The sequence below is a fragment of the Castanea sativa genome, chromosome 1 (assembly GCF_040712315.1).
Source record: "Castanea sativa cultivar Marrone di Chiusa Pesio chromosome 1, ASM4071231v1".
Classification (NCBI taxonomy): Eukaryota; Viridiplantae; Streptophyta; class Magnoliopsida; order Fagales; family Fagaceae; genus Castanea; species Castanea sativa.
The window spans coordinates 87790251-87817086 of record NC_134013.1 but is presented as its reverse complement, the minus strand read 5'-3'; the positions used below and the strand labels follow the sequence as shown (position 1 = coordinate 87817086).

The 26836-nt window shown below is 34.3% G+C and overlaps 1 protein-coding gene and 2 pseudogenes across 1 annotated transcript; all 3 read right to left on the bottom strand.

Annotated features, from left to right (window-relative positions):
• Window positions 1-3830: 3830 nt before the first annotated feature.
• LOC142622149 (endochitinase-like) lies at window positions 3831-5402 on the bottom strand (annotated as a pseudogene).
• A 4045-nt stretch (window positions 5403-9447) lies between these two features.
• On the bottom strand, window positions 9448-19211 carry LOC142636414 (endochitinase-like; annotated as a pseudogene).
• Window positions 19212-20570: 1359 nt separating this feature from the next.
• On the bottom strand, window positions 20571-22069 carry LOC142621711 (endochitinase-like). The gene is made up of 3 exons (XM_075795056.1): window positions 21714-22069; window positions 21198-21312; window positions 20571-20940 (listed from the first exon to the last, which is right to left on the bottom strand). Exons 1-3 carry the CDS (start codon window positions 21976-21978, stop codon window positions 20571-20573), a joined length of 750 nt encoding a protein of 249 aa, XP_075651171.1. The 5' UTR covers window positions 21979-22069.
• Between the last annotated feature and the right edge of the window lie 4767 nt (window positions 22070-26836).

Genomic DNA, 26836 nt, shown 5'->3' with positions numbered 1-26836 from the left:
CAAGATTTTTCTTATTTCTTTTAATTCCGAATTTATTTAAAAAAAAAAAAAACTCTACAAAATGGCATCGTTTCAAGGGTTCAAACGGCAGTTACTAACTAAGTTGTAACGAAACCCTGAATTGACAAAAATTGAAAGATAGAAGACTGAATTGACAAAACTGAAAGTTAGAGGACTGAAATGAAAAAATGTGAAAGTTAATGGGTCAGTTTTGCATTTTTGCAAAAAAAAATTGCCCAGTACTTTATTTCTTGAAACTAAAGTACTATGCAAAAAGAAAAATAAATAAAGATAAATCATTTCATAGTCCACAATCTAAGTACTAATAACTATCTTAAATATTAATAATTCACTAATAATATAAAATTATTAAAAAAAACCCAGTACTTGATTTCTTCAAACTAAAGTATCATACAAAAAGGGAAAAAAAAAAGAGATAAAAATAAATCATTCCACAGTCCACACTCTAAATACTAATAACTATCTTAAATATTTATAATTCACTTAGTAATATAAAATTAAAAAAAAAAGTTTACCTAGTACTTTATTTCTTGAAAGTAAGTACCATACAAAAAGAAAAAAAAATTATATTGTAAAGTTTTGTTTAAAGTGTTTTAGAAATACAGGTTGTCAAAGTCTTGCATACCATAAACTCTCTTCTTGCAAAGTTTTTCAAGAGTTTGTGTTAGGATAAATTTTATTGTACTTAACAAGTGAGTATGAGTTGAGTGATTTATGTATTCTCTCATATGTTCATTTGTTTGTTGTAGTTTTGTCACGGATTGCCAAAGGGGGAGATTGTTAAGGACATATTTCATGTAGTTGGCTAATCCTTTGACAAAATGTACTTTACTTGTATTTGAGTAGATCTAGGATGTGTTTAATATTTCAAAGAACATGTTGTTCAAGTCTAGTATTAAAGTTATGAAGATTGGACCAAAAAACAATTGAAGAAAATGTGTTTACTAAAGTTGGACACCTGCTGGACACCTCCTGGACACCTGCGGACAGCTGCTCAACAGATAGCTATCTATCGAGGTTTAATGAGGCTCGACACCTACTATCTATCGAGGTATCTATCGAGGTTACGAAAATCAGAATTTCTAGATCTGATTTTTGGGCCAGGCTTTTGTATTTATGTAGGGTTTCTTTTCTCATAACCTTAGACATATATAAGGTATATTTTAGAGGCCGTCACATAAGAGAATACAAGGAAAACATATGAAAAAGGTGACCTAAGCCTTATTCTCTCAAAAAGAAGCTACTGTGTCTTTGCACCTTAGGGTTTTGTAACCAAGTGCTTCTTGATCTTCATTGTTGATGAAGTGAAGAACTTTGCAACCAACATCTTCTTCTATAGTTGGTGATTGAAGTCGCGTACTGGGATCCACGCAATTGGTTAGTCACGTGCTGGGATTCGTGCATCAAAGGGTGACGTTCATATATTGAAGAGTTCAGAGGTTCTAAAGCGGTAAAAGGTTTCTGCTGTGAGTTCATCTATGGGGATTGTAGAGTCTAGGGACAAAGGTTTTGTACTAGATCTGATACTTCTCTTTCTTATAGTGGATTGCTTTTCGGGAAGGTTTCCCCCCAGGTTTTTACTATGAAACTGGTTGGTTTCATTCGTTTTCCTGGATCATCATATCTTGTCTTATTTATTTTTCCGCTGCACTTATATTTGACATGATATTGATGTTTGTTTGTTTTAACAAGTTTTATGAATAATAAATCTAATTAACAACTTGGGTTTAAAACTTGTTAATTCTATCAACTGGGGTCTAAATTTCCCAACATAAAGTACCATACAAAAAAAATATTAATAATAAAAATAAAAATCCCTCCACAGTCCACACTAAATTTAAAAAAGAAAAAAAAATGAAAAAAAAAATTTACCCAGTACCTTATTTTTTGAAATTAAAGTACCACACCAACAGAAAAAGAAAAAAAATGAAGATAAAACACTCCACAGTCCACATTCTAAATACTAATTACTATCTTAAATATTTATAATTCTGTTAATAATATAAAATTTACAAAAGAAAAAAAAAAGTAAAAAAAAAAATTGCCCAATACTTGATTTTTTCAAAGTAAAGTACCATACAAAAAGAATATATATATATATATATATATATATATATATATATATATATAATATAAAGATAAATCACTCCATCATCTTGAAAGTAAAGTACCATACAAAAAGAAAATGGAAAAAAGAAGAAGAAGATAAATCACTTAATAGTCCATACTCTAAATACTAATTACTATCTTAAATATTTAGAATCCACTTAATAATATAAAATGAACAAAAGAAAAAAGAATTACGCAGTACTTGATTTCTTGAAACTAAAGTACCATAGAAAAAGAATTAAAAAAAAGAGATAAAGATAATTCACTCCACCGTCTACACTCTAAATACTAATTACTATTTTAAATATTTATAATCCACTTAATAATATAAAATTTATAATAGAAAAAAAAAACATAAAAAAAATTACCCAGTACTTTATTTATTGAAAGTAAAGTACCATACCATAAATAAATAAAAAAAGATAAATTTCACCACAGTCTACACTCTAAATACTAATTACTAACTTAAATATTTATAATCAACTTAATAATACAAAATTTAGCTGCACAGAGCTTTAAACTTTTTTGAGGATAAATGGCAAACACAGAAGTTTAACCTTTGATGTACACAACTGTGAGGGTGGGTCATACCTTGTAGGTTTTGAGCTACACATGGGTGAGAGAGCACCACATGGCAGAACCTCATGCAATCCTACATGAGATCTCTACTTATATATATATATATATATATATATATATATATATATATATATATAGATTGATTTTAAGATATAAAAGTATTTTATGCTTTAAATTCTTATTTATTTATTTCAAAATCATTTAATCTATTTAAAAAATACAATCTAATTTTAACAATAAATATTATAATATGTTATAGTCTTATAGTATTATACAATTTTTTTAATAAAATATTAATTACAAAAATTAAGTTTCAAAGTATCCAACAATATTGTGGGCAAACATAAATAATATACAACAAAATAAATATTATATGTAAGTCTTAATATATATAAAAATTATTTCAAAAAAAAATGTAAAATATCTGTGCATCGCCCGGGATATCATTGAACTGGGAGTGATTTAGTCCAAAAACATTGTATCTGTATTTTAAGGGTGAAAAACTACCCACTAGTAGAAATATATTAGAGTAATTTTTGAACTCAAAACTTTAAAATGTAAGTTCAAGTAAGATTGCTTCTTAAAGATCCGATTTCATATTGAGTTGGCACTTGGCAATTACACATGCATGACAGTACTGTTTGTCCATATAAGTAGAGCATGTAAATTTTGAAGAGTTTGGCTAATGTCATCCGTGGATATATAATTGAAGTATTTTGGATAGTTAAAAATAATCATAATTCAAACGTGTTCAAAATTGTTTGAAAGGTGTTGCTGGAAAATAACCTTAATTTGATCACTTATTTGCTCATATCTTTTCAAGCATAACGATTTTTTTGAGTGATACTTCGTTTCACTTGGAAGTAGACATCTGCTAGGGCAGCCATGCAGATTGGTAGCCAACAAAGCAATGAATAATTTAGAATTTAGAAAGTAATATAAAATCGGACGTACAGTTTGGTAAAGCCAGCTACAATATTAATTACCAGTACTCAAATTTATATAATTCTTCTTTATTTATTTTTAAGCTTAGAGATCTCTTATGGAACAACAAAATCACCAATTTATTTGTTTATATTGTCTCCTTAATTATTGTAGTTGGCTAAACATATTTTTGCCTTGGACCAAAGCTATTTAGGCAAAGGGCTTTTGATTATAGCAATCTAAGTTGTTCCCATAGCTTACTCCCAATATGTCACAGTACCTCTTATAAAACCCAATCCTATTAGCCACCCTATCATCAGAGCCATGGCCACATTCAAGGCCACCATTGATAATGTTGGTGATTACACCATAGCTTGGAACTCGACCAGCTGATGTGTCAGCAGCTGAGGGTCTCCAATTTCCAATGATCACATCGTGGCTAGATGGCTTGTTTGCTTGCGGTGTTATCCAAAACCATATGGCTGTCTTAAACGATATGGTGGGGTTTGTGGCTACAAGATTTGGATTGTTTATGAGATCAGCTCCAATGGCTTTACCTGCTTGGCCATAGTTATAGTTGCTGATAAAAGTTGATGAACCATCAAAGTTAGAGTCAAATTCTTTGATTACAAAAGTCATTTGACACAACATTTTTCACAACGTTAACATGATTTGTTGTGATTGGATCATATCAATAACACTGAAGTCCATCACTAACACCACTTTATTATACACCGATTATAATAAAACATATCAATATTTTTAAAAAGAAATTGCTGCTGTAACTTATTAACAAATTTATGATTTTAAAAACTTACTGAGTGAGTTGGATAGGTCCCCGGTCATAATATTGTTTTCCAAAAGCACATGGCCAAGATGTTGAGGTACAATAGGTTTGCTTGTTATTTTCCGTAACAAAACAATATCCCCATGCATGTGGGCCATCTGGTGCAGTTGCCCACCCTCCTACACAAAAGTGACAAAATATAATCCCCTTTTGCAATTAAAATTAAGTCAATCAAACAAAAACTACAGGCCTGATTGTAAATTTTAGAGTTAGTTCCTACAAAAACTACGGGCCTGGTATAAGATTTTGAAATCACATTTATTTTTATGTATAGTTGTATTTTATACAATCTTACTATTTTTTAAGTAAAAATAGTTACACTAAACAATAAACATGCACTTATTTATTATATGGGAGATATACAGTACAATAATGTTAGTGATAATAAGGTATTTTTCACTTGATATGGCCTATTACTTGTAATTAGAATAACATCATTTTTGAATGCGTTTACCATTGATATTATTTTTATATTTTATTGGAACTAACCTGTGGTCTCATGAGAGGTTTGAGCTAAGAAAGCCGCAAGCTCTCTTTTACATGTAGTAACATCACCAATTGTGCCAAAGCCATTGAAAGATCGAGCAGCAGCAATGAAAGCATTGTAAGTGTAGAATCCATTACTTTTACATCTTGGATCGTTCCTATATTTAAGCATTTGATCAAAAAGAGACGCACTGATAAGGCTGCCAACATCACCACCACCACCACCACTAGGTGTAGGAGATGAAGTAGTAGTTGTAGGAGAAGAACACTAGCTCTGGCAACCAGCTCCACAGTACTCAGGTGTGTTGCCACACCATCCAAACTGGCTACAACATAAGTTGTTTGCACACGCAGCACCCCCAGCTTGTCTTCCACATTGTTCTACTGAGGTTCCAAGCAAGAAATCTAAGAAAAGTAGTAAAGAAAAGAGCTTCATTTTTTTAAGTGTTTGTGCAAAACAATGGTGAGTATGTACCTATATATATAGGAAAGTGTTATGGGTTTATCTTGACTGTCATTCTAGCTAGTCAAAATGGGTTGGCTGAGCCTAACATCATCTTCAATGACCATATACGGATTTGTATTCCATTTTGTTGTGGAAAATAGTGTTTTTGAGATTAGGTTCCGTTTGGTACGTTTGTTTAAACAACAATTTTCAGTTTTTTTGAAAATACTTATGGGTAAAAAAGTGTATGAAAACACGTGTAATATTATTTAAAAACTGAAAATATGTGTTTAAGTTTATGTACCAAATGGGGTGTCGCCCATCTTTCATGTCTTCTTTTGTGGATAGACCACCCATGGTAGGATCCACTTCATTGTGTATGAAATATTAGACAACCAACGAAAAATGATTAAAAAGGAGAAGAGATTAGAGTTGTTCCTATCACCACAAATAAACTCATAATTTTTTCCACAAATCTCTTACGTGGTAAATTGTGACTGTTTATGTATTACTTTTATATAAATTTACTATTTTGTTTTTTCTACTAATCACAATCAACTATTTGAAGAGTTGTGGCAAAAGTTGTACTTTTTTTTTTTATAGAGGTACTAGATTTTTTTTTGAAGAGATTTCTCTTTGACAAACAACAATGCACGGGTCACCAAAAGGTCGATTCTCTTTGACCCACTTCATTGTGTATGAAATATTAGACGACCAACGAAAAATGATTAAAAAGGAGAAGAGATTAGAGTTGTTCCTATCACCACAAATAAACTCATAATTTTTTCCACAAATCTCTTACGTGGTAAATTGTGACTGTTTATCTATTACTTTTATATAAATTTACTATTTTTTTTCTACTAATCACAATCAGCTATTTGAAGAGTTGTGGCAAAAGTTGTACTTTTTTTTTAATAGAGGTACTAGATTTTTTTTTTTTTTTCAAGAGATTTCTCTTTGACAAACAACAATGCACGGGTCACCAAAAGGTCGATTCGGTGCTTTTGATTTTTTTGCCAATAACCAAAATTGGGTCATGAAGGATGCTATGGGACCACTTGTTAATGAGTTGGATGAGTTTGATGAAGATACTAGATTTTTTTTTTTTTTGAAGAGATTTCTCTTTGACAAACAACAATGCACGGTGTCACCAAAAGGTCGATTCGGTGCTTTTGATTTTTTTGCCAATAACCAAAATTGGGTCATGAGGCTGCTAGGGGATTTTGTATATCCTATACCCTGCATATATGCCAGGTACAGGATATACCACCTCCTGCTAGGGGGCCATGTGTATTAGAGTTGGATGAGTTTGATGACGATACTAGTTTTTTTTTTTTTTTGAAGAGATTTCTCTTTGATAAACAGCAATGCACGGGTCACCAAAAGGTCGATTTGGTGCTTTTTTTTTTTTTTTTGCCAATAACCAAAATTGGGTCATGAAGGTTGCTAGGGGGCCACGTGTTAATGAGTTGGATGATTTTGATGAAGATGGATTTAATAATGACGATGATGGTTTTGACATTAGGAGGAAATTAATTTTGGGTTCTTAGAGCATTCCCATCCGGGAATGCCATCCTATCCTATTTTACCATCCCAACAACCTACTTTATCAATTATACAATACTATTTTACAATACACCCAACATCCCAACTTTTATTTGCATATACAACACATTAAAATAATATATCTTCACAATAAATTTTTTTTTTTGTCTCTCTCTAATTTTACAACACACCCAAAACTTTCCCATCACTACCCACTAATCCACCATCATGGCACCACCCCAATCCACCATCAACAACACAACTACCACCTTGATCTGCCACATCAAACCCATGAGCTCCACCAACCCATGAGTTTCACGGAGTCTTGATTCAAGGGGAGAGAGAAAGACAGAAAAAAGGTGAGAGAGACAGAAAATGAGCTCCACCAACCCATGAGACCCAAGCCATGCAACCACCTGCCCAAGCCGCAGCACCCCCAGACCCCACTGCTACACCACTAGACCCACACCACTGCACCTACTGACCACGTCCTTGGCCAAAAAAATCATACCTGTTGAAATCAACCCACACCACAACACGACCCATAACCTCCACCACACAGCCCACACTGCCTTTAACCTCCATAACTCGCCGCCACACGACTCACACAACCCATAACCTCCACCACATGACCCATAACGTACCACCACCTAACCCACGACATCCAAATCCACCGCCTACTTCACGCCTCCAAACCCACCACATGACCCACAGCATCCAAACCCACCATCTGACCCACACACAACCCACACAGCCATAACAATCCCCGAAACCCCCATAAAAAAAATCCCATAGAATGAGAGAGAGAAGAAAGAGTTTCAGCCAAGATAGTTCCAACCACCTCGGCACCGCCCTGATCAACCACATTTGCCACCACATCAAACCTATGAGCTCCACCAACCCATGAGACCCACGGAGGCTTGATTTAAGGGAAAAATAGAGAGAGAAAAAAAAAAAAGAAAGGGAAGAGGGGGAGGGATTGAATGAGAGAATCAGAATTGACAAAAAAAAAAAAAAAGATGAGATTGACCAATAAGACAAAGAGGAGTTGATAAAGCAAACAGTGAAAAGGAATAAAATATTATTTTATAATGGAGCTACAGTGCGATTCTACATTTAGAATCGTATTGTAGCACAATTGCAAATTTTTTTGCAATACTCAGATTTTACAAGTCCGGATGGTGTGGGGGGTTTTGGGCTTTTATGCCAAATTGAACCAACATATGGCATATGTCATTCCCAATGTGAATGCTCTTATCGATCATCATTGATGGTGTATAATGGATAGAATACAGTTTCTTTGAACAAAAAGATAGACAAAAGTCAACATGCAACAAATTTATAAAATTTAAAAAAATGTACTAGTAGGACTAATCCGAAATTTGCCACTAAATTCCTTCATTTAGGCCTTTAATAGGTTTTTTTTTCTATTTATGGTTAAAAAATTTATTAAAACTCTCAATTCCTTCATTTTGGTATGTTTTGAAAGAAATTATTCATTTTTATGGGAAAAATCATTCTTCTCACAAGAGATATAAACCTTAGTATGAGACCCATAAGACTATGAGAGGAGGAAAGACATCTTCCATAAGACTTTTTTCTTTCTTGTTTTGTGACAATCTTCTAGAGTTCATAGGATTTGAATTTGTAATTTTCTCAATTTTATATATTTTTGACAATTTTCTTATATTTTAGTCTAATTTTTTGCTTAATGCAAATTAGAGTGTTTTAGAGTCTCCACTCTAGTCACCCTATGAATACTTTAGGGTTTCCTAAGGCTCTCTTGGTAGCCCTGGGATTCTTTTGCTATTTCAATGCAATGTTCCTCCAATCCAGTTGTCTCGTTAATACATTTTAGATTACAATTTAGTTTGCTAAAATTGAAGACACAAACCAATAGGAAAAATTTATGGTAAATGATTACTGGATGCACTTAACATTTTATTGTTTGTGAAACAATATAAATTTTCAATTGGATTAAATATCTATCGACCCGCAATTTTGGTGCCTTCTTTGGGTTGCGGATCCAGAACATATATATTGCCCATCTATATTCTTCTAATTATATTTTGGGGTAAAACCTAAAACCAATTATTTACATAAAACTTTGGATCTTTTTCTACCAAAAGCCTTAGACAATAGCCTAAGTTACCAAAGACTAGAGTCAGCCCTGTAAAAAAGTGCCCTTCAATATAAACATTTTTTTGGGGGGCTGATACTGAATATATATAGCTCTTAGATTTTTTTTTACGTGTTTAAGCATATACTCCCTAGATGAGAACGAATGCCATGTGCATACCCAAATGAGTATATGATTTCTTAGATGAGAAGTATGTATTATATAACTCAAATTTATATAATTCTTCTTTATTTTATGTATAAGTTTAGAGATTTCTCATTTAATAAGAAAACCTCCGATTCATGATCATACATTTATATGGTCTTCTTACTGTACTTGGCTAACCATTTTCGTGCTCTGGACCAGAGCTATTTAGGGAAAAGACCTTTGATTATAGCAATCTAAGTTGTTCCCATAACCTACTCCCAATATGTCAGAGTACCTCTTATAGAAACCAATCTTATTAGCCACATTATTATTATATCCACTGATAGGCCAAAATTGTATTGACCCCTTGTGATAAATTAATTGATTAAATATCCAAATTGATTAATTAATCAATTTAACATGCAATGTACGTGACAGCACAAACAAATCACCAACTAAAATATAATGCAGCGGAAAATAAAAAGTTGACATAGTGATTTGTTTACGAATGGGGAAAACCTCTGAGGCAAAACCGTACCGGGTGATTTCAAGATCATTACTCTCGAGAATCCACTATTATCAAAACAAGCAGTTACAAGTAAAGGAATTCCAGTATCTTACTCCAACTTACAGTTGAACTCTTACCCCAATACACAATTGGACTTGTTCTGTAGTGACAATCTCTCCTTGTATTGCGCGGCTCTCAGTACGTGACTAACCAAAAGATCCGCGGATCCTAGTACACGACTTGATAACCAACTTGAGAAGGATGTTGGCTGCAAAGTTCTTCTGTTCATCACACGATGATGATCATGAAGTTGTTTGGTCACAAAACCCTATGGTGTATAAACACAGCAACTTCTTCAAGAGAAAGAAGAGCTAGGGCAAACTAGGTTTCCGTCACACTTTTCTTCACACTTGTGCAATCGTGCTCTTATGCAACTGTGCAACCTGTGATAACCTTTAAAATAATCTTTATATATGTTTAGGGTTGTAAGAAAAAAAAAGCCCAAACATACATTCACAGATTGGATAAAAATCAGCTCAAAAAATTGAACTTCATAAATCTCGACAGATACCCTATCTATCGAGTAGCTGTTGAGCCTCGGGCTGTAACAGTTCTTTCAAACCTTGATAGATACTAGTTGTCGAGCTTTAAAATCCTGCACTTCAATACTTGAATCTTGGACAGATATGCATGGCTTCAATACTTGGACTCGAACTTTTGATCCTTGAAGTATTAAACACATCCTAGATTTACCCAATTACAAGTAAAGTGCTTTTTGTCAAAGGATTAGCCAATTACATAAAATGTTGACATATGTTTTTAACATGAATCACATATGTCCTAACAATCTCCCCCTTTAGCAATCCGTGACAAAACCACAACAAACAAATGAACGTATAAGAGAAGTCATAAATCACTCAATTCATACTCACTTATTAAGTACATTAAAATTTATCCTAACACAAGATCTTGAAAAACTTTGCAAGAAGAGAGTTCATGGCAAGAGAGACTTTGACAACCTGTATATCTAAAACACTTTAAACAGAACTCTGCAAGGCATCTTAGTGTGAAATAGAAAAAAAAAATTGCATACAAGCTATAAGAAGCATGTGTATAAAGAGAGAAAAGAAACAACACATGTAAAGATAGGCCAAAGAACTGTAATAATAACCTCAAATGTATATATATCAATAGGTAAGTACCATCATCCTTAGCATTAGTAGCATCACCATCACCATCATCGTCTTCATCCTCAGAAGCCTCTAGAGTAAAAGGAGGAGAAGCAGCGAAGCCACCCATGACAGCCTATCGTCGTGCAATACGACCAACACGGGTGTTCACTTGACACAACTCATCATTGAGAGTGTCAAGCCGAGCATCCATACACACAAGCCGTGCCATGATGTCCTCGAGAGTCACACTGCCTGTAGAAGAAAGGGAGTGGATGTAGATGGAGCTGTAGAAGTTAGAGGAATTGTCATCTCGGGCTACCTCGAATATAGCTGCGCCTTGCTCCATTTAATGGTAGCAGCATCTATGGCACACATGACATGGAAGTGGTCGAAAACGGGAAAGGAGAAGGAAAATGAGTTTATCACGGGTCGTCGTATCCCTATAGACATCAATGAGGGAAAGAATGAAATGAGAGGGGAAGTCTATAGTGAGATGCTCTAAAAGGGAAAGCAAAAACCAAGCACGGGGCTCTGTAATGGAGTTATAGTGAGAGAGAGGATGCAAAACAAAAGTCATAACCATAAAATAAACCTAGGACCATTAGCAAAGGTTGAACAAGGAGTGAACTGACGATCACCCCAATCAGAGGGACACTCACAAAAAGAGGACATAAGCTCGTCTTTATACACGGTCTTAAGAAAATCACAACCAGGGTAATCAGGATGCACCACCCTAGGGACATAGAGCAAGTCGGATACAATATCCGCAGTCACCACGATGTGCGTACCTCGAACGCGAGTGACAAAGAAAGGTACTGAATAATTAAATCCATGCATGTTGGAGTAGAAATCCTATATAAGCACAGATGGACAAGTGACCGGGACGTCACACAATGACTCCCAACCCTTACTGTAAATGATAGTGGGTAGGTCAGTGTCAGAGAAGTCCGACAAAATAACTTGGCATTCCGAATGGATGCCTCATCTAGAAAAGTTTTCCAAAAAGTCCTTACAGGCTTTATCATCACGGAACCAAACATGGGAAGGGGTAGGATCAAAAGAGGTAGATGCCCCGGAATGAAGAGGGTTCTAGGACACAATAGATTTTCATTTAGGTACCATAGAGCAACTAACCGAAACAAGAAGAGAGGGAGAAAGAGAGACACGCAGAAAAGCACCAATCACAATCAATATATAAGAATATAGAGAATGTAAGGTACATATGCATGAAAATGTATGAGCATGTGATATGAAATAGTAAAAACAACAAGGGCTCAGCCCAATCTAAACCTACAAGCATACAATCATTGCAACAAGGTAAACACGCATCTAAAATACATGAAACATTGTTATAATGCAAATGTAATGCAATGCATGATGATTTAAAATCATTTAAGCAAGACCCATCCCCAAAATTTCACAAAAACTTCATCAATTTTGAAAAACCCCAAAAAAGTTTTTAAAATCCCAAAAAGTTAGGTCAAAAGATATGAAATGCAAGATTAATGAGTGAGAAAGCATCATACCAAAGAAGAAAGAAGATCTTGAGACAGAAAATCATTGTTATAATGCAAATTTAATGCAATGCATGATGATTTAAAATCATTTAAGCAAGACCCATCCCCCAAATTTCACAAAAACTTCATCAATTTTGAAAAACCCCAAAATTTTTCTAAAATCCCAAAAAGTTAAGTCAAAAGAAATGAAATGCATGATTAATGAGTGAGAAAGCATCATACCAGAGAAGAAAGAAGATCTTGAGACAGAAAATTAAGTGGGGATGAGGTTTGGAGTGAGTGAGAGAGGTTTTGGGAGGTGAAGAGACTAATTCTATTGAGAGAGATTGGGGAGAAATGAACTTGGCATCACGAGGATCTTATTTATAGGAATCTCATAAACCTCGATAGATCGAGAGCTATCGAGAATTAAAAAGTGGTAGATATGGCTATCAAGGAGCTATCTAGAGATTTCCTTATCAAAGAAGCTCGATGGATCGAAGAGCTATCGAGCATCTATCAAGGAAACAAAAACTTTCTCAATGGATCGAGAAGCTATCAAGATTACGATAAAAAGAAGCTGAAGAGCTCGATAGATAGCCTAGCTGTCGAAAGCTGTCGAGGAGCTGTCAAGATTGCTTTAAAAATAGTTTTTCAAGAAAAGAAAAACACAGACATGAATGCAATCAAACATGCAACTCAACCAAGGATTCAACCAACATTTTAAGCTCTCAAAATCATCTCTCAATCAAGAAAAATGTCAAGCATTTAGATCCAAAAACACACACACACACACACACACTAAACAAGTCTAACCAATTTTATATTTCAAAAACAAGTTAAGACAGTTTAGTGAGTATATATTAACACAAGTAAACCTTGTGATAGCCAAATCACATTACTCCTGCACATGTATCAAAAGTAGCAAAGAATATTGCGCGTTGTGTGTGAAAAACATCTCAAGATTGCATACGTGTCTCTATGTTATGACGATTTGAAATATGAGTAAATCAATTTAACTTACACAAGATCATAACTGCTTGATGAGGACTATCACCTTCGAGGTAAATTCTATAACTCCCATGTCTCCTAGAATACACGCTTGCAATCATGTTTTATGGCATTTTGATTTATTTACTTTAATTTTCTTTGCATATTTTTCTTTTATTAAGCATATCATGCATAAGCATAAAATAGAGAGAAAAGATATACCTAATTATGTTAAGCTTTTTGACATTGCACTTTGGCTATGCTGAAGCATACAAATTTTATTTCATGATTGGCAGACAACAGTGGTGAGATGGTTATTGATGCTTTTCCCTTAAGATTTTCTAGTCTTTCCCATAAAAAAGAGTGACACGAGTGTTAAGTACATGACATAACTTAATCTTACTCATCACAAACAAGAGCCACAAAGCTCACTTGCTAAGTTATGCGTAGAGATGCTCATCTAAGCTACAAGTAATACAAAGTTTAGAAAATTTTGTTTCATCGGCAATTCAAGGTACACAAGTACCAATGTATACAAACACACACTGTTTTTGTATTTTCCTAATTTTTCAATTTTTTTTTAATTTTTATGAATGAAAGCAAAATAATACAAAACTGAAAAACAAACAAACAAAAACATGTCAACCAAAACAATGCATAAAAAAACTAGATTGTCTCAAGATAAGAGAGCAAAACACCCAAGTAATGAAAAAACAAAAACAAGAGAGGGAGAGAGAGAAAAAGTAGCTAAATCACTTGGAGTCTTTTCCTTCCACACTTTGGAAGAATCTTATTTTTTGGTGAACCCTTGAACCGGTGGAAAGGAGGAAGAATTGCAACCGTTCAAGTTCGTAAGAAACATGAGGGCTTTATAGAGATCTCCAAGAGGAGCAAAAGAGGATGGAAACTGACTCAAGTTTCATGAAGAGACCATGTTGTTGCTCTGTTGAGTGGTTTGCCACTTATAGCAATTTTGTCGAGTGTGTCCAGCTGCTCCATAGTGATGACAGAGATGCTGCTTCTTCTCTTTAGACTTTTAAGCATTACTCTTCTTAGCCCTAGGGTTCTTGATTTCTTTCTTAGCAAGCTTAAGGGGTGCTCCTAAGATAGATTTACCCTTATCTATGTTCTCACTAGCTATCACTTGTTTAGCATCATTATTCTCAGATTCAATATTATTAGTAGGAGAAACAAACACAGTAGTACTAGAAGAAGCAATATTAGGAGAAGAGAAATTGTACAACATCTCATACACTAAACCAGTTCGGTTAGAGGCAGATTTCTATATGCTAAGCATCTCATCAAGCTTTCCACTTAAGGTCCTCTCCAACTGAGCTCTAACTTGGAACAGTTCCGTCTTAAGCTTCTTGGCCTTCTCAGCCAAAAAATTGTTTTCAAACCTCAATGCTCTAATGGTCTGATTTGATTCATCAAACTTTGTGGAGAGTTGTTCTCGCTTAAGCTTCACATCACTGAGCTTCTTGGTGGCCAACCTATACAACTTCTCATACTTTTCGGAGACCTTGTATAACTTTGCATAAACTGTGTGGATGTCATCTTACTCATCCATCTTCTCAAACTTTGATTCCACCAAGTTTTCTTCTTCATCCACATCTTCTACAATACTCTCAATAGGATTAACAGTGGCGGTGAAGGCATTTAGAATTCTGTCATCTTTAATTTAGAAATCATCCTCAGGTTTGGTGTCACTCAAGGTAGCAGCAAGTGCTTTGCTTTTCCCAATGGACTTGAGATAAGTAGGGCGCTCTTGTTTCATATGACCGAAGCCTTGACACTCGAAGCACTTAGGTCTTAATGGAACAGTGTACTGACCACTATCCCTAGCATCCTTCTTCCCTTTGTCTTGGCTCTTAGACTGAGAAGAACTTGATTGCCTACGGTCCTTGTCGATGCCCTTTGCATTGGCATTTTTCATGAATTTCATGAACTGCCGGGTGATGTAGGACTTCATTTTAGAATCTTCATCGCAAGAAGACTCATTCGTGTCACTGCTCTTGGCCTTTAATGCCATGTTCTTGCCCTTGCTTGACCTCCTAATCCTAGACAAACCCAACTCATAGGTCTGCAGATTTCTAACTAGCTCTATCAATGGAATTTTGTCAATATCTTTTGACTCCTCAATCGCGGTGATCTTAGCATGGAATCTCTCGGGTAGAGATCTAAGCACCTTTCTCACAATTTTGGGTTCGAGAATGGTTTCCCCAAGATTAAAAGCTGAGTTTACTATGTCCTTAAGCCTGACATAGAACTCATCAAATGACTCATCCTCCTCCATCTTAATTTCTTTGAAGCTAGTAGTGAGCCTCTGAAACTTCGAATTCTTTATAGCCATGGTTCTCTCACAGGTTGTCTGGAGAATGGTCTATGCTTCCTTTGTAGTTTCAGTAGAGGATATCTTCTTGAACTCTTCATTTGTGACTGCACTGAATAAAGCATTCAATGCCCTGCTATTGAAATTTGCCGCCTTGATCTTTGCAACATCCTAGTCAGCTGACGCTTCCTTCGGCTTGGTCCAACCTATCTCTATACCTTGCCACACTTTCAATTAAAGGAGGTACAATGAGTACCTGTCCTCTATCCATGACAAACAGGGGTTAATGGATCACACTGCAAAGATTAAACCCTAATCAGAGTGTGCCTGCTCTAATACCACTTGATAGGCCAAAATTATATTGACCCATTGTGATGAATTAATTGATTAATTACCCAAATTTATTAATTAATTAATTTAACATGCAATGTACGTGGTAGCATACGCAGATCACCAACTAAAATATAATGCAGCGAAAAATAAAAAGTTGACACGGTGATTTGTTTACAAATAGGAAAAACCTCTGAGGCAAAAATACCACCTGGTGATTTTAAAGTCATCACTCCCAAGAATCCACTATTATCAAAACAAGCGGTCACAAGTAAAGGAATCCCAATACCTTATACCAACCTATAGATGAACCCTTACCCCAATACACAATTGGACTTGCTCTGTAGTGATAATATCTCCTTGTATTGCATGGCTCCCAGTATGTGACTAACCAAAAGATGCGTGGATCTTAGTACACGACTTGATCACCAACTTGAAAAGGATATTGGCTGTAAAGTTCTTCTGTGCATCACACGATGAAGATCATAAAGTTGTTTGGTCACAAAATCTTACGGTGTACAAACACAGCAGCTTCTTCAAGAGAAAGAAGAACTAGGGCAAACTAAGTTTCCATTCATACTTTTCTCCACACTTGTGCAATTGTGCTCTTGTGCAACTGTGCAACTTGTGACGGCCCTTAAAATAATCCTTATATATGTTTAGAGTCGTGAAAAAAGAAAGCCCAAACATACATTCATGGATTGGATGAAAATCAGCTTTGAAAAATTGAACTTCATAAATCTCGACAAATATCCTATCTATCGAGCAGTTGTCAAGCCTTGGGCGGAAACAGTTTTTTTAAACCTCGATAGATATTTGCTGTCAAGGTTTAAAATCTTGCACTTCAATACTTGAATTTTGGGCAGATTTACATGGCTTCAATACTTGGACTTGAACCTTTGTTCCTCAAAGTATTAAACACATCCTAAATCAACCCAATTACAAGTAAAATACGTTTTATCAAAGGATTAGTCAATTATATAAAATGTTGACATATGTTTCTAACATGAATCACATATGTCCTAACATCCACGGCCACATTCGATCCCACCATTGATAATGTTGGTAATTACACCATAACCTAGGACTCGACCAGCTGCAGTGTCAGAAGAAGAAGGTCTCCAATTTCTAGTGATGACATCTTGGCTAGATGGCTTGTTTCCTTGTGCGGTCATCCAAAACCATATGGCTGTCTTGAATGATATGACGAGGTTTGTGGCTACAAGACCTGGATTGTTTAAGAGATTGACTCCAATGGCTTTTCCTGCTTGATCGTAGTTGTAGTTGCTAACACGTCAATTTAATGATCAAAGTCAGGATCAAAGTTTTTGATTTGTGTATCGTAGTAATACTATTGACACATATTTTTCCCAACTGTTAACCTATATAATTGTTGTGACATGAGCAACATCAATTTCATCTAATTCCACCACTAACATGAGTTTTATTACGTACCAATCACAACAAATCATATCAACCATATTTGTGAAAGTTTGTATTAAAATTAAATTGCATCCCTAACTTATAATTTTAAAAATTGTATTATGTTAAAGACTTATTAAGTAAGTTGAATAAGTCCTCGACCATAATATTGATCTCCTGATTGCCTGTTAACTTCCCTAACAAAGCAATATCCCTATGCATATAGTCCACCTTCCTACAAAAAATATAATCATCTTTTGCAATTAAAATTAAGCCAATCCCACAAATTAAAACAAACAACTAGTATTCGATGACAAAAAATTTTACCAATTGAACTAATTGGAAAGTCGAGATGGCTACCTCCCTTACCTTGGTAAGACAACTTCATTATCATAACTTATGTATGTTTTTATATATTAGCAAAAGTTACAGCCTAGTATTCTTTATATATATATATATATAAGATAGAAATTTTACTCTGACCTAATTTAAGTGTATATGTGTGTTAAACTCCCTCTTAAAGACTTGAACCCTAATCCTTGAACCCTAATCCTTGCCCCCCACACCCTACAAACACTTATACTTGTAAAGTGACCAACGTACTAAGGATGTGTAATGGTACAGCCTAATATTCTTAATTATATGAAAAATATGTGATACCAAACACACACTTAAATATTATATTATATTGGAGATACTTATTACAATAATGGCATGTTTGTCATTCTCATTTTGTAAAACTATAAATCTTTGAGTAATTCTAGGGACACAATATTTTTCACTTGTTGTAATTAGAGTAATTCTAGGGACAATAGTTGTGACTAATTGAAACACCTTGTTAGGTCTGATGAGGAATATACTCCAGATCCTCCACGGTCATCCACACCAGCAGCCGTCCAGAAGAAAGCATCAAGACGGGGGCTAATGCCATAGCCATCCATGGACGGGGTCAAACCCACGTCTCTCGTCTTGAGAAGACGACCACCTCGTCCTGACTATACTCGTCCACACGAGGAAGAGTGGACGAAAACGTACACTGAAATACTAAAATACACTCCACCATCCCGTAATATGTGCATAACTTCTGATGACCGTTGTATGAGAAAATGCAACCATCGGGTGGTTATGGGAGTTATCCAAGAACCCCGGACCTCCTGAAATCCAAGGGAGGTTACAATTCCATTAACCGCCCCCAGGACACTATATAAACAGCCATTCAAACCAGTAGAAGGTACGTTGAACTTTTCCCAAGAAATTGGAACTCCCAGAACTCCCAAGATATAGAAAGAAAAACTAATTTTACCATCGGAGGGTTCTTGGCCGGCGATACCGGTCACCTTTGGTTATTTTCCTTTGTTTTTCAGGCCATAAGAGAGCGAGTGGTCATTTCTAATCCGGAGCATCCAGCCTACTGATTTTCCTTGTATCATCAAGGTCCTTAACACAACTTCAAATAGTACTGAAATTAAGTAAATAACTTGTGGTCTCATGAGAGGTTTGACCAAAGAAACCGCAAGCTCCCTTTTACGTGTAGTAACATCACTAGTTGTGCCAAAGGCACTTAAAGATTGGGCAGCAGTTATAAAAGCATTGTAAGTGTAGAATCCATTACTACATCCTTGATCGTTTCGATGTTTAAGCATACTTTCAAAAAGAGACGAGCTGATGAGGCTGCTAACATCGCCATTACAACCAAGCAAGAAGGAAGCCGAGAAAAGTATCAAAGTAAAAAACTTCATATATATATATATATATATATATATATATATATATATATATATATTGAGAATATGTGTTCAAAACAACGGTGTGTATGTAACTATATATAGGAAAGTGTTATGGGTTTATCTGGACTATACTTTTCTAGCAGGACAAAATGGATTGGTTAAGCCTGACTCCATCTTCACCGACCCAATTTCTAGTCCAATTCTTTGTGGAAAATCGTGTTGTTGAGGTTAGGCTGTATTTTATGTCTTGTTTTGTGGATGGACCATCCAGGGCAGGACCCACTTCATCGTGGCGGAAATATTATACTACGGAAAAATGATGAAAAAAGATGTTTGGATTTCTAGATGATGGTTAATTTCAAGACAATTTTTTTTTTTCTTAAATTTTGAGTTTTAATTTTGTAATGTACAAGGGGTAGTGTGAAATTGGAATTCATGGTCATGCGAGCACATTCTCGGTCACCCAAGCTCTGGGCAAAAAATCTCGGTAAACTCTCAATCGACCAAAATCCTCCTACAAAATATTTTGAGATTTGCTCCAATTGTCTTTTTGGCGACAAGCTCTAGCCCAAAACCCTACATAACTATATGTAAATTAACCCTAAACTAAAGAGAAGGAAGACAGCTAAATAAATAACTTTGAACTCAATATTCTTGTCTTCCAACCCTCTCCAATTGTGAAATCATTGGGAGGAGAATTCATCACCCAACACAAGATCTACACCTGTGTTGTTAGAAATCATAGAGACTACAAAAATCAATTTTGCAGTCAGCTAGCAATCGACTTGTGATGTTGGATTACTTTAAAGACAGGTTGGGTCAATAGTTGCAGCAAGAGAGTAGAGCTTGAACATAGTGTTAAGTTACTTGTACAGGAGATCTTATAAGTCAACTTATATCGCAACTTTTTCATAGTGGATTTGCCGAACTAAGCTAGGTCTTACTGTTGGATTTTCACTTCGTGAACAATTCCTCATCTTGTGAGGGTAATTATTCTCTTGTTGTGATTGTTTTATCCATATTACACTTATAACCGCCTAATTAACAACTTGAACTTGATATTGATTAATTGTTTTAAATTAATAGTAAGTTGTGCGTGTACAGGCTTTAAACGTGAAATTTTTAAAGAGAAGGGGTTAAGAGGTAAGAAATTGTCGTCTTGGTTGAGAATAGGAGCGTATCTACCACATAGTTTGGGGGCATCCCACCCCCCCCCCCCCCAAAAAAAAAATCTAGTGTATATGATTTAGAGGAAAGGTTTACAAAAGTGATTTCTCATTGAATAAGAAAATCTTCAATTCATGATCATACATTTATATGGTCTTCTAATTGTACTTGGCTGACCATGTTCTTGCTCTGGACCAGAGCTATTTAGGCAAAAGGCATTTGATTATAGCAATCAAAGTTCTTCCCATAGTCTACTCCCAACATGTTGGAGTAATTCTTATAGAAACCAATCCTATCAAACACACCATCATTATAACCATGGCCACATTCGATCCCACCATTGATAATGTTGGTGATTACACCATAACCTGATTTTCGACCAGCTGCAGTGTCAGCAGGGGAGGGTGTCCATTTTCCAATGATGACATCGTGGCTAGATGGTTTCTTTCCTTGTGGGGTCATCCAAAACCATATGGCTGTCTTGAATGATATGACGGGGTCTGTGGCTACAAGATCTGGATTGTTTAAGAGATCGACTCCAATGGCTTTTCCTGCTTGATCGTAGTTGTAGTTGCTAACATGACAATGAAATGATCAAAGTCAGGATCAAAGTCTTCGATTTGTGTGTCACAGTAATACTTCTAACACATTTTTTAACTGTTGATATATATTGACATGAGCACATCAATTTCATTTAACTTCACCACTAACATGAGTTTCATTACGTACGAATCACAACAAGTTATGTCAACCATATTTGTGAAAATTTGTATTAAAAAAAAATTGCACCCCTGACTTATAATTGACAAATTTATTATTTTAAAGACTTACTAGGAAAGTTGGATAGGTCCTCGGCCATAATATTTATCTCCAAATTGCCTGTTAACTTCCCTAACAAAGCAATATCCCCATGCATATGGTCCATCAGGTGCTTTAGGCCACCCTCCTACACAAAATATAATCATCTTTTGCAATTAAAATTAAGCCAATCCCACCTATTAAAACAAACATCTAGTATTCGACGACAAAAAACTTTACTAGTATTATCATAATTAATGTATGTTTTCATACGTTAGTAAAAGTTACAGCCTAGTATTCTTAATTATATGAAAAGTAAGAGATACTAAAACACACACTTAAATATTATATTATATTATATTGGAGTTACTTATTACAATAATGGCATGTTTGTTCTTCTCATTTTGTAAACCTATAAGTCTTTGAGTTATTCTAGGGACACAATATTTTTCACTTGTTGTAATTAGAGTAATTCTAGGGACAATAGTTGTGAAGCACCTTGTTAGGTCCTTAACACAACTTCAATAGTACAAAAACTTAGTAAATAACCTGTGGTCTCATGAGAAGTTTGACCAAAGAAAGCCGCAAGCTCCCTTTTACGCGTAGCAACATCACCAGTTGTGCCAAAGGCACCGAAAGATTGGGCAGCAGTTATGAAAGCATTGTAAGTGTAGAATCCATTACTTTTACATCTTTGATCGTTTCGATGTTTAAGCATACTTTCAAAAAGAGACGAGTTGATGAGGCTGCTAACATCGCCATTACAACCAAGCAAGAAGGGAGCTAAGAGAAGTATCAAAGTAAAGAGCTTCATTTTTCTTTTTCTTTTTTTGCTTTGAGAATGTGTATGTAGGAAAGTGTAATGGGTTTATCTGGACAATACTTTTCTAGCAGGACAAAATGGATTGGTTAAAAAAATGTCTTTTTGCAAGGCCCAATCACTGTCCAACGATGTCTCCCATTTCCCTTCTAGGATCTGCATCAACAACAACACAAAAAACAAATCAACCACAAACCAACGACAACAAATCAACTACAATTAACTAGCTCTAAACACTACTCAAACAACAAGATTACCCACTAAGACAGAATCTGTCTCTCAACAAAAAAAATTAAAAATTAAAATTAAAAAGAGCAACAAAAAATTTACACTTGATTTAAACCAAAGGTCAACTGATTAAGAGCAACAAAAAAAAAAAAATTCTGAAGGCCGACTGATACAAATACCCACTCTTATTTTTGAACCACTTGAAAGCCAAATATATTATCAACCATTCCAACAAAGAGCATCACAACGATTTTAGCAATAACGATTTCATTAACAAAACCAAAGTTATTAAAAAAACAAAAAACAAAAAATAAATCGCAAGTTTTTAACTGGAAAAGAATCGAAAGATTGAAATTAATCGCAAGCTCTTTTACTGAAAAGATTGAAACGAACCTGCGAAGAAGCTTGAGACCGACGGTGAGCTTGAGGGTGAGTGAGAGTGGGAGAGGAGAGTGAGTGAGACTAGCAGTGAGCTTGAGTGAGAGTGGGAGAGGAGATTGAGTGAGAGAAGGAAGGTGGCTGCATAAAAGGTTGAGTGAAATGAGTGAGGCCGGGTAGTGCTACTTATTACAAAATATATATATATATATATATATATATAAACTAAAATTTGGTGATACTTATTTCAATAATGAGTGAGCTTAGTTGTAATAAGTTTGACACTTTGTTCCTCAGTTGCTTCACTCTTTTTAAGTCTCATGAAAATGGATATTGAATCACATAACATGTAATCAACTTAATTAATTTGTTGATGACTATAGTCGATCTTCAAAATTTTGGAACTAAGATTTAATAATTGTTGTTGCTCTATAATATATATATATATATATATATATATATATATATATATATATATATATATGTGTGTGTGTGTGTGTAAGGACACAATTCGAGCCCGGACCCACAATTAGAAGGGGGTGAGCCTGAGAGGCCTTTTTACAATGAAATTTGTAGAGAGAGTGGGCTTTAAATCTAGGTTCTAATGATTTTTAGGTAACAAGGGAGAATGAGCTTTTTTTCTACAATGGCACACATGAAGAACTATTATATATGAATGCGAAAGAAATCTTCTCCTCGAACATAAGTTGAGGATGACTTATATTACTTCTTCCCAATATAGATTACAATTATGGATGGTGAGGTCTCCAGTGTCCTTTTTCTTCTCCCATTTTCCTTAAGGTCCCCTCTTTCTTTTATACTCCCTCCTTCCTTTTCTCTTCATCCTCCACATCACGGTTAAATTGTTCGTTTTAGATACTTGTCCCATCCACCTCCCTTAAAGTCTGTGAAGATAGGAGTCAAGTTCTACCATGGTGCTCAGGTCTCACTTTCCAATTAATGTGGTCAGAATATCAGTTGCAAAGCATTCAATGCGGGGGCGGTGGTAATAGTTTTATCTTAGATATTCCATCGCCCTTCTTCTTATCCTCCACGTGTACCGTGTTTACCCTAACCTATAGGAATTTCTAGAACATAGCCTGTGGATATTAACCAACCCTTCTCCTACCTCGGCTTTACACAACTGAGGACACAATCTTCCTCGAACATACTTTATTCAAACATTATCTCTTCTTAATCTTGTGTTTTCTTATGAGTTAACATTCATACACCCTCGGACCATTCTGTTTCCTCGGACTGGGCTTCTAGCCTGAAGAATACTCTTGAGTCACCCCACACATATTCCTAGGCCCAATGACCCTACAATATATATATATATATATATATATATATATATATATATAATCAAGTTATATTTTATGTAACTTTGTTAGACTATTCAAAACCTTCATATTAGATTAATATTTTAAAATTTCCACCCTTGTATACTTAAAAAACAATGGGAGTAGATTATCTTGTCATTGTTACTATTGTACTTCTTATTTTTCTTAGAAATTGTTATGTGTTTCATTTTTTTTTCTTTTATAAGTATGATAGAATTTAATCTGTGGTATAAGTTCCAAGATAATTGTTCTTTATCATTAAGCTAATACGTCAATTGATTTTTAGTGTAGATGTAGGGCTCAAATTCTAAACTTCTTCTTATACGATAAAATACTTTACCAATTGAGTTAATTAGAACTCACATTTTTATGTGTATGTCTATATATAATTATATATAAAATGACAAGATCAAATGTAACTTTTTATTAATGTTACACCTTTCAATACTTAGGTATTATATTAATACTTTCAAAATTCTTTTCCTTGTACAGTTGTACTTATAAATCAATGGGAGAAAATTTTATTGTCAACGTTACTATTGTCCCTATTATCATTGGATACCCTATGAAATTCCTTAACAACTTGAGTAATTTAATCAATGGTTAACTTTGATGCTTACTTTTTTTCTAATGGTTAGAAATACCATTAATAACTAGCTGTCTATAATCCCCTACTCATAAGAGTTAAGACCCCTCAAACATTTTGTGCTAGGGTAGGTACCAACTCTCGTAAGAAGTGCGGTAGTTCATCAAAAAAAAAGTTGATACTTACTATTGGAGATTATAAAGTTCAAAAGAAGCATTATTTGTATAACTCCGATGCTTACTTTTTTTTTTTTTATAATAGTTAGAAATACCTATAGCAGTTTATAATTTAAACCCTTACCCATAAGAGTTAAGACCCCTCAAACATTTTGTACTAGAGGAGGTACCAACTCTCCCAAGAAGTGCGGTAGTTGATACTTATTTGTATAACTTTGGTTGATAACTTTGAAGGGAAGTGGTATCAAAAGTTATATATATTAAATGGTTTCAAAACACCATGGACTAATTTGATACAATCAATAATTGAAAAAAAAAATTTGAGTTAATTAGAACTCACATTATTATGTGTATGTGTATATATAATAATATATAGAATGCCAAGATCAAATGTAACTTTTTATTAATGTTACACCTTTCAATACTTACGTATTATATTAATATTTTAAAATTTCTTTTCCTTTTACAGTTGTACTTATAAATCAGTGGGAGAAAATTTTATTGTCAACGTTACTATTGTCCTTATTATCATTGGATACCCTATGAAATTCCTTAACAACTTGAGTAATTTAATCTATAGTTAACTTAGATGCTTACTTTTTTCTAATGGTTAGAAATACCATTAATAACTAGCTGTCTATAATCCCCTACCCATAAGAGTTAAGACCCCTCAAACATTTTGTGCTAGGGTAGGTACCAACTCTCGTAAGAAGTGCGGTAGTTCATAAAAAAAAAAGTTGATACTTACTATTGGAGATTATAATGTTCAAAAGAAGCATTATTTGTATAACTCCGATGCTTACTTTTTTTTTTAATAGTTAGAAATAACTATAGCTGTTTATAATTTGAACCCTTACCCATAAGAGTTAAGACCCTTCAAACATTTTGTACTAGGGGAGGTACCAACTCTCCCAAGAAGTGCGGTAGTTGATACTTATTTCTATAACTTTGGTTGATAACTTTGAAGGGAAGTGGTATAAAAAGTTATATATATGAAATGGTTTCAAAACACCATGGACTAATTTGATACAATCAATAATTGAAAAAAAATTGAGTTAATTAGAACTCACATTATTATGTGTATGTGTATATATAATTATATATAGAATGACAAGACCAATGTAACTTTTTATTAATGTTACACCTTTCAATACTTACGTATTATATTAATATTTTAAAAATTCATTTCCTTGTACAGTTGTACTTATAAATCAGTGGGAGAAAATTTTATTGTCAACGTTACTATTGTCCTTATTATCATTGGATACCCTATGAAATTCCATAACAACTTGAGTAATTTAATCTACAGTTAACTTTGATGCTTACTTTTTTCTAATGGTTAGAAATGCCATTAACAACTAGCTGTCTATAATCCCCTACGCATAAGAGTTAAGACCCCTCAAACATTTTGTGCTAGGGTACGTACCAACTGTCGTAAGAAGTGCGGTAGTTCTTCAAAAAAAGAGTTGATACTTACTATTGGAGATTATAAAGTTCAAAAGAAGCATTATTTGTATAACTACGATGCTTACTTTTTTTTTTTAATAGTTAGAAATACCTATAGCTGTTTATAATTTAAACCCTTACCCATAAGAGTTAAGACCCCTCAAACATTTTGTACTAGGGGAGGTACCAACTCTCCCAAGAAGTGCGGTAGTTAATACTTATTTGTATAACTTTGGTTGATAACTTTGAAGGGAAGTGGTATGAAAAGTTATATATATTAAATGGTTTCAAAACACCATGGACTAATTTGATACAATCAATAATTGAAAAAAAAATTGAGTTAATTAGAACTCACATTATTATGTGTATATGAATATATAATTATATATAGAATGACAAGATCAAATGTAACTTTTTATTAATTTTACACCTTTCAATACTTAGGTATTATATTAATATTTTAAAAGTTCTTTTCCTTGTACAGTTGTACTTATAAATCAGTGGGAGAAAATTTTATTGTCAACGTTACTATTGTCCTTATTATCATTGTATACCCCATGAAATTCCTTAACAACTTGAGTAATTTAATCTATAGTTAACTTTGATGCTTACTTTTTTCTAATGGTTAGAAATACCATTAATAACTAGCTGTCTATAATCCCCTACCCATAAGAGTTAAGACCCCTCAAACATTT

Coding starts and splice junctions, on each gene's coding strand:
- LOC142621711 (XM_075795056.1), bottom strand. CDS start 21,978: ATGAAGCTCTTTACTTTGATACTTCTCTTAGCTCCCTTCTTGCTTGGT. Junction 21,313..21,713: donor AACTTCTCATGAGACCACAG/GTTATTTACTAA, acceptor TATTTTGTGTAG/GAGGGTGGCCTAAAGCACCT. Junction 20,941..21,197: donor GGACCTATCCAACTTTCCTA/GTAAGTCTTTAA, acceptor TTGTCATGTTAG/CAACTACAACTACGATCAAG.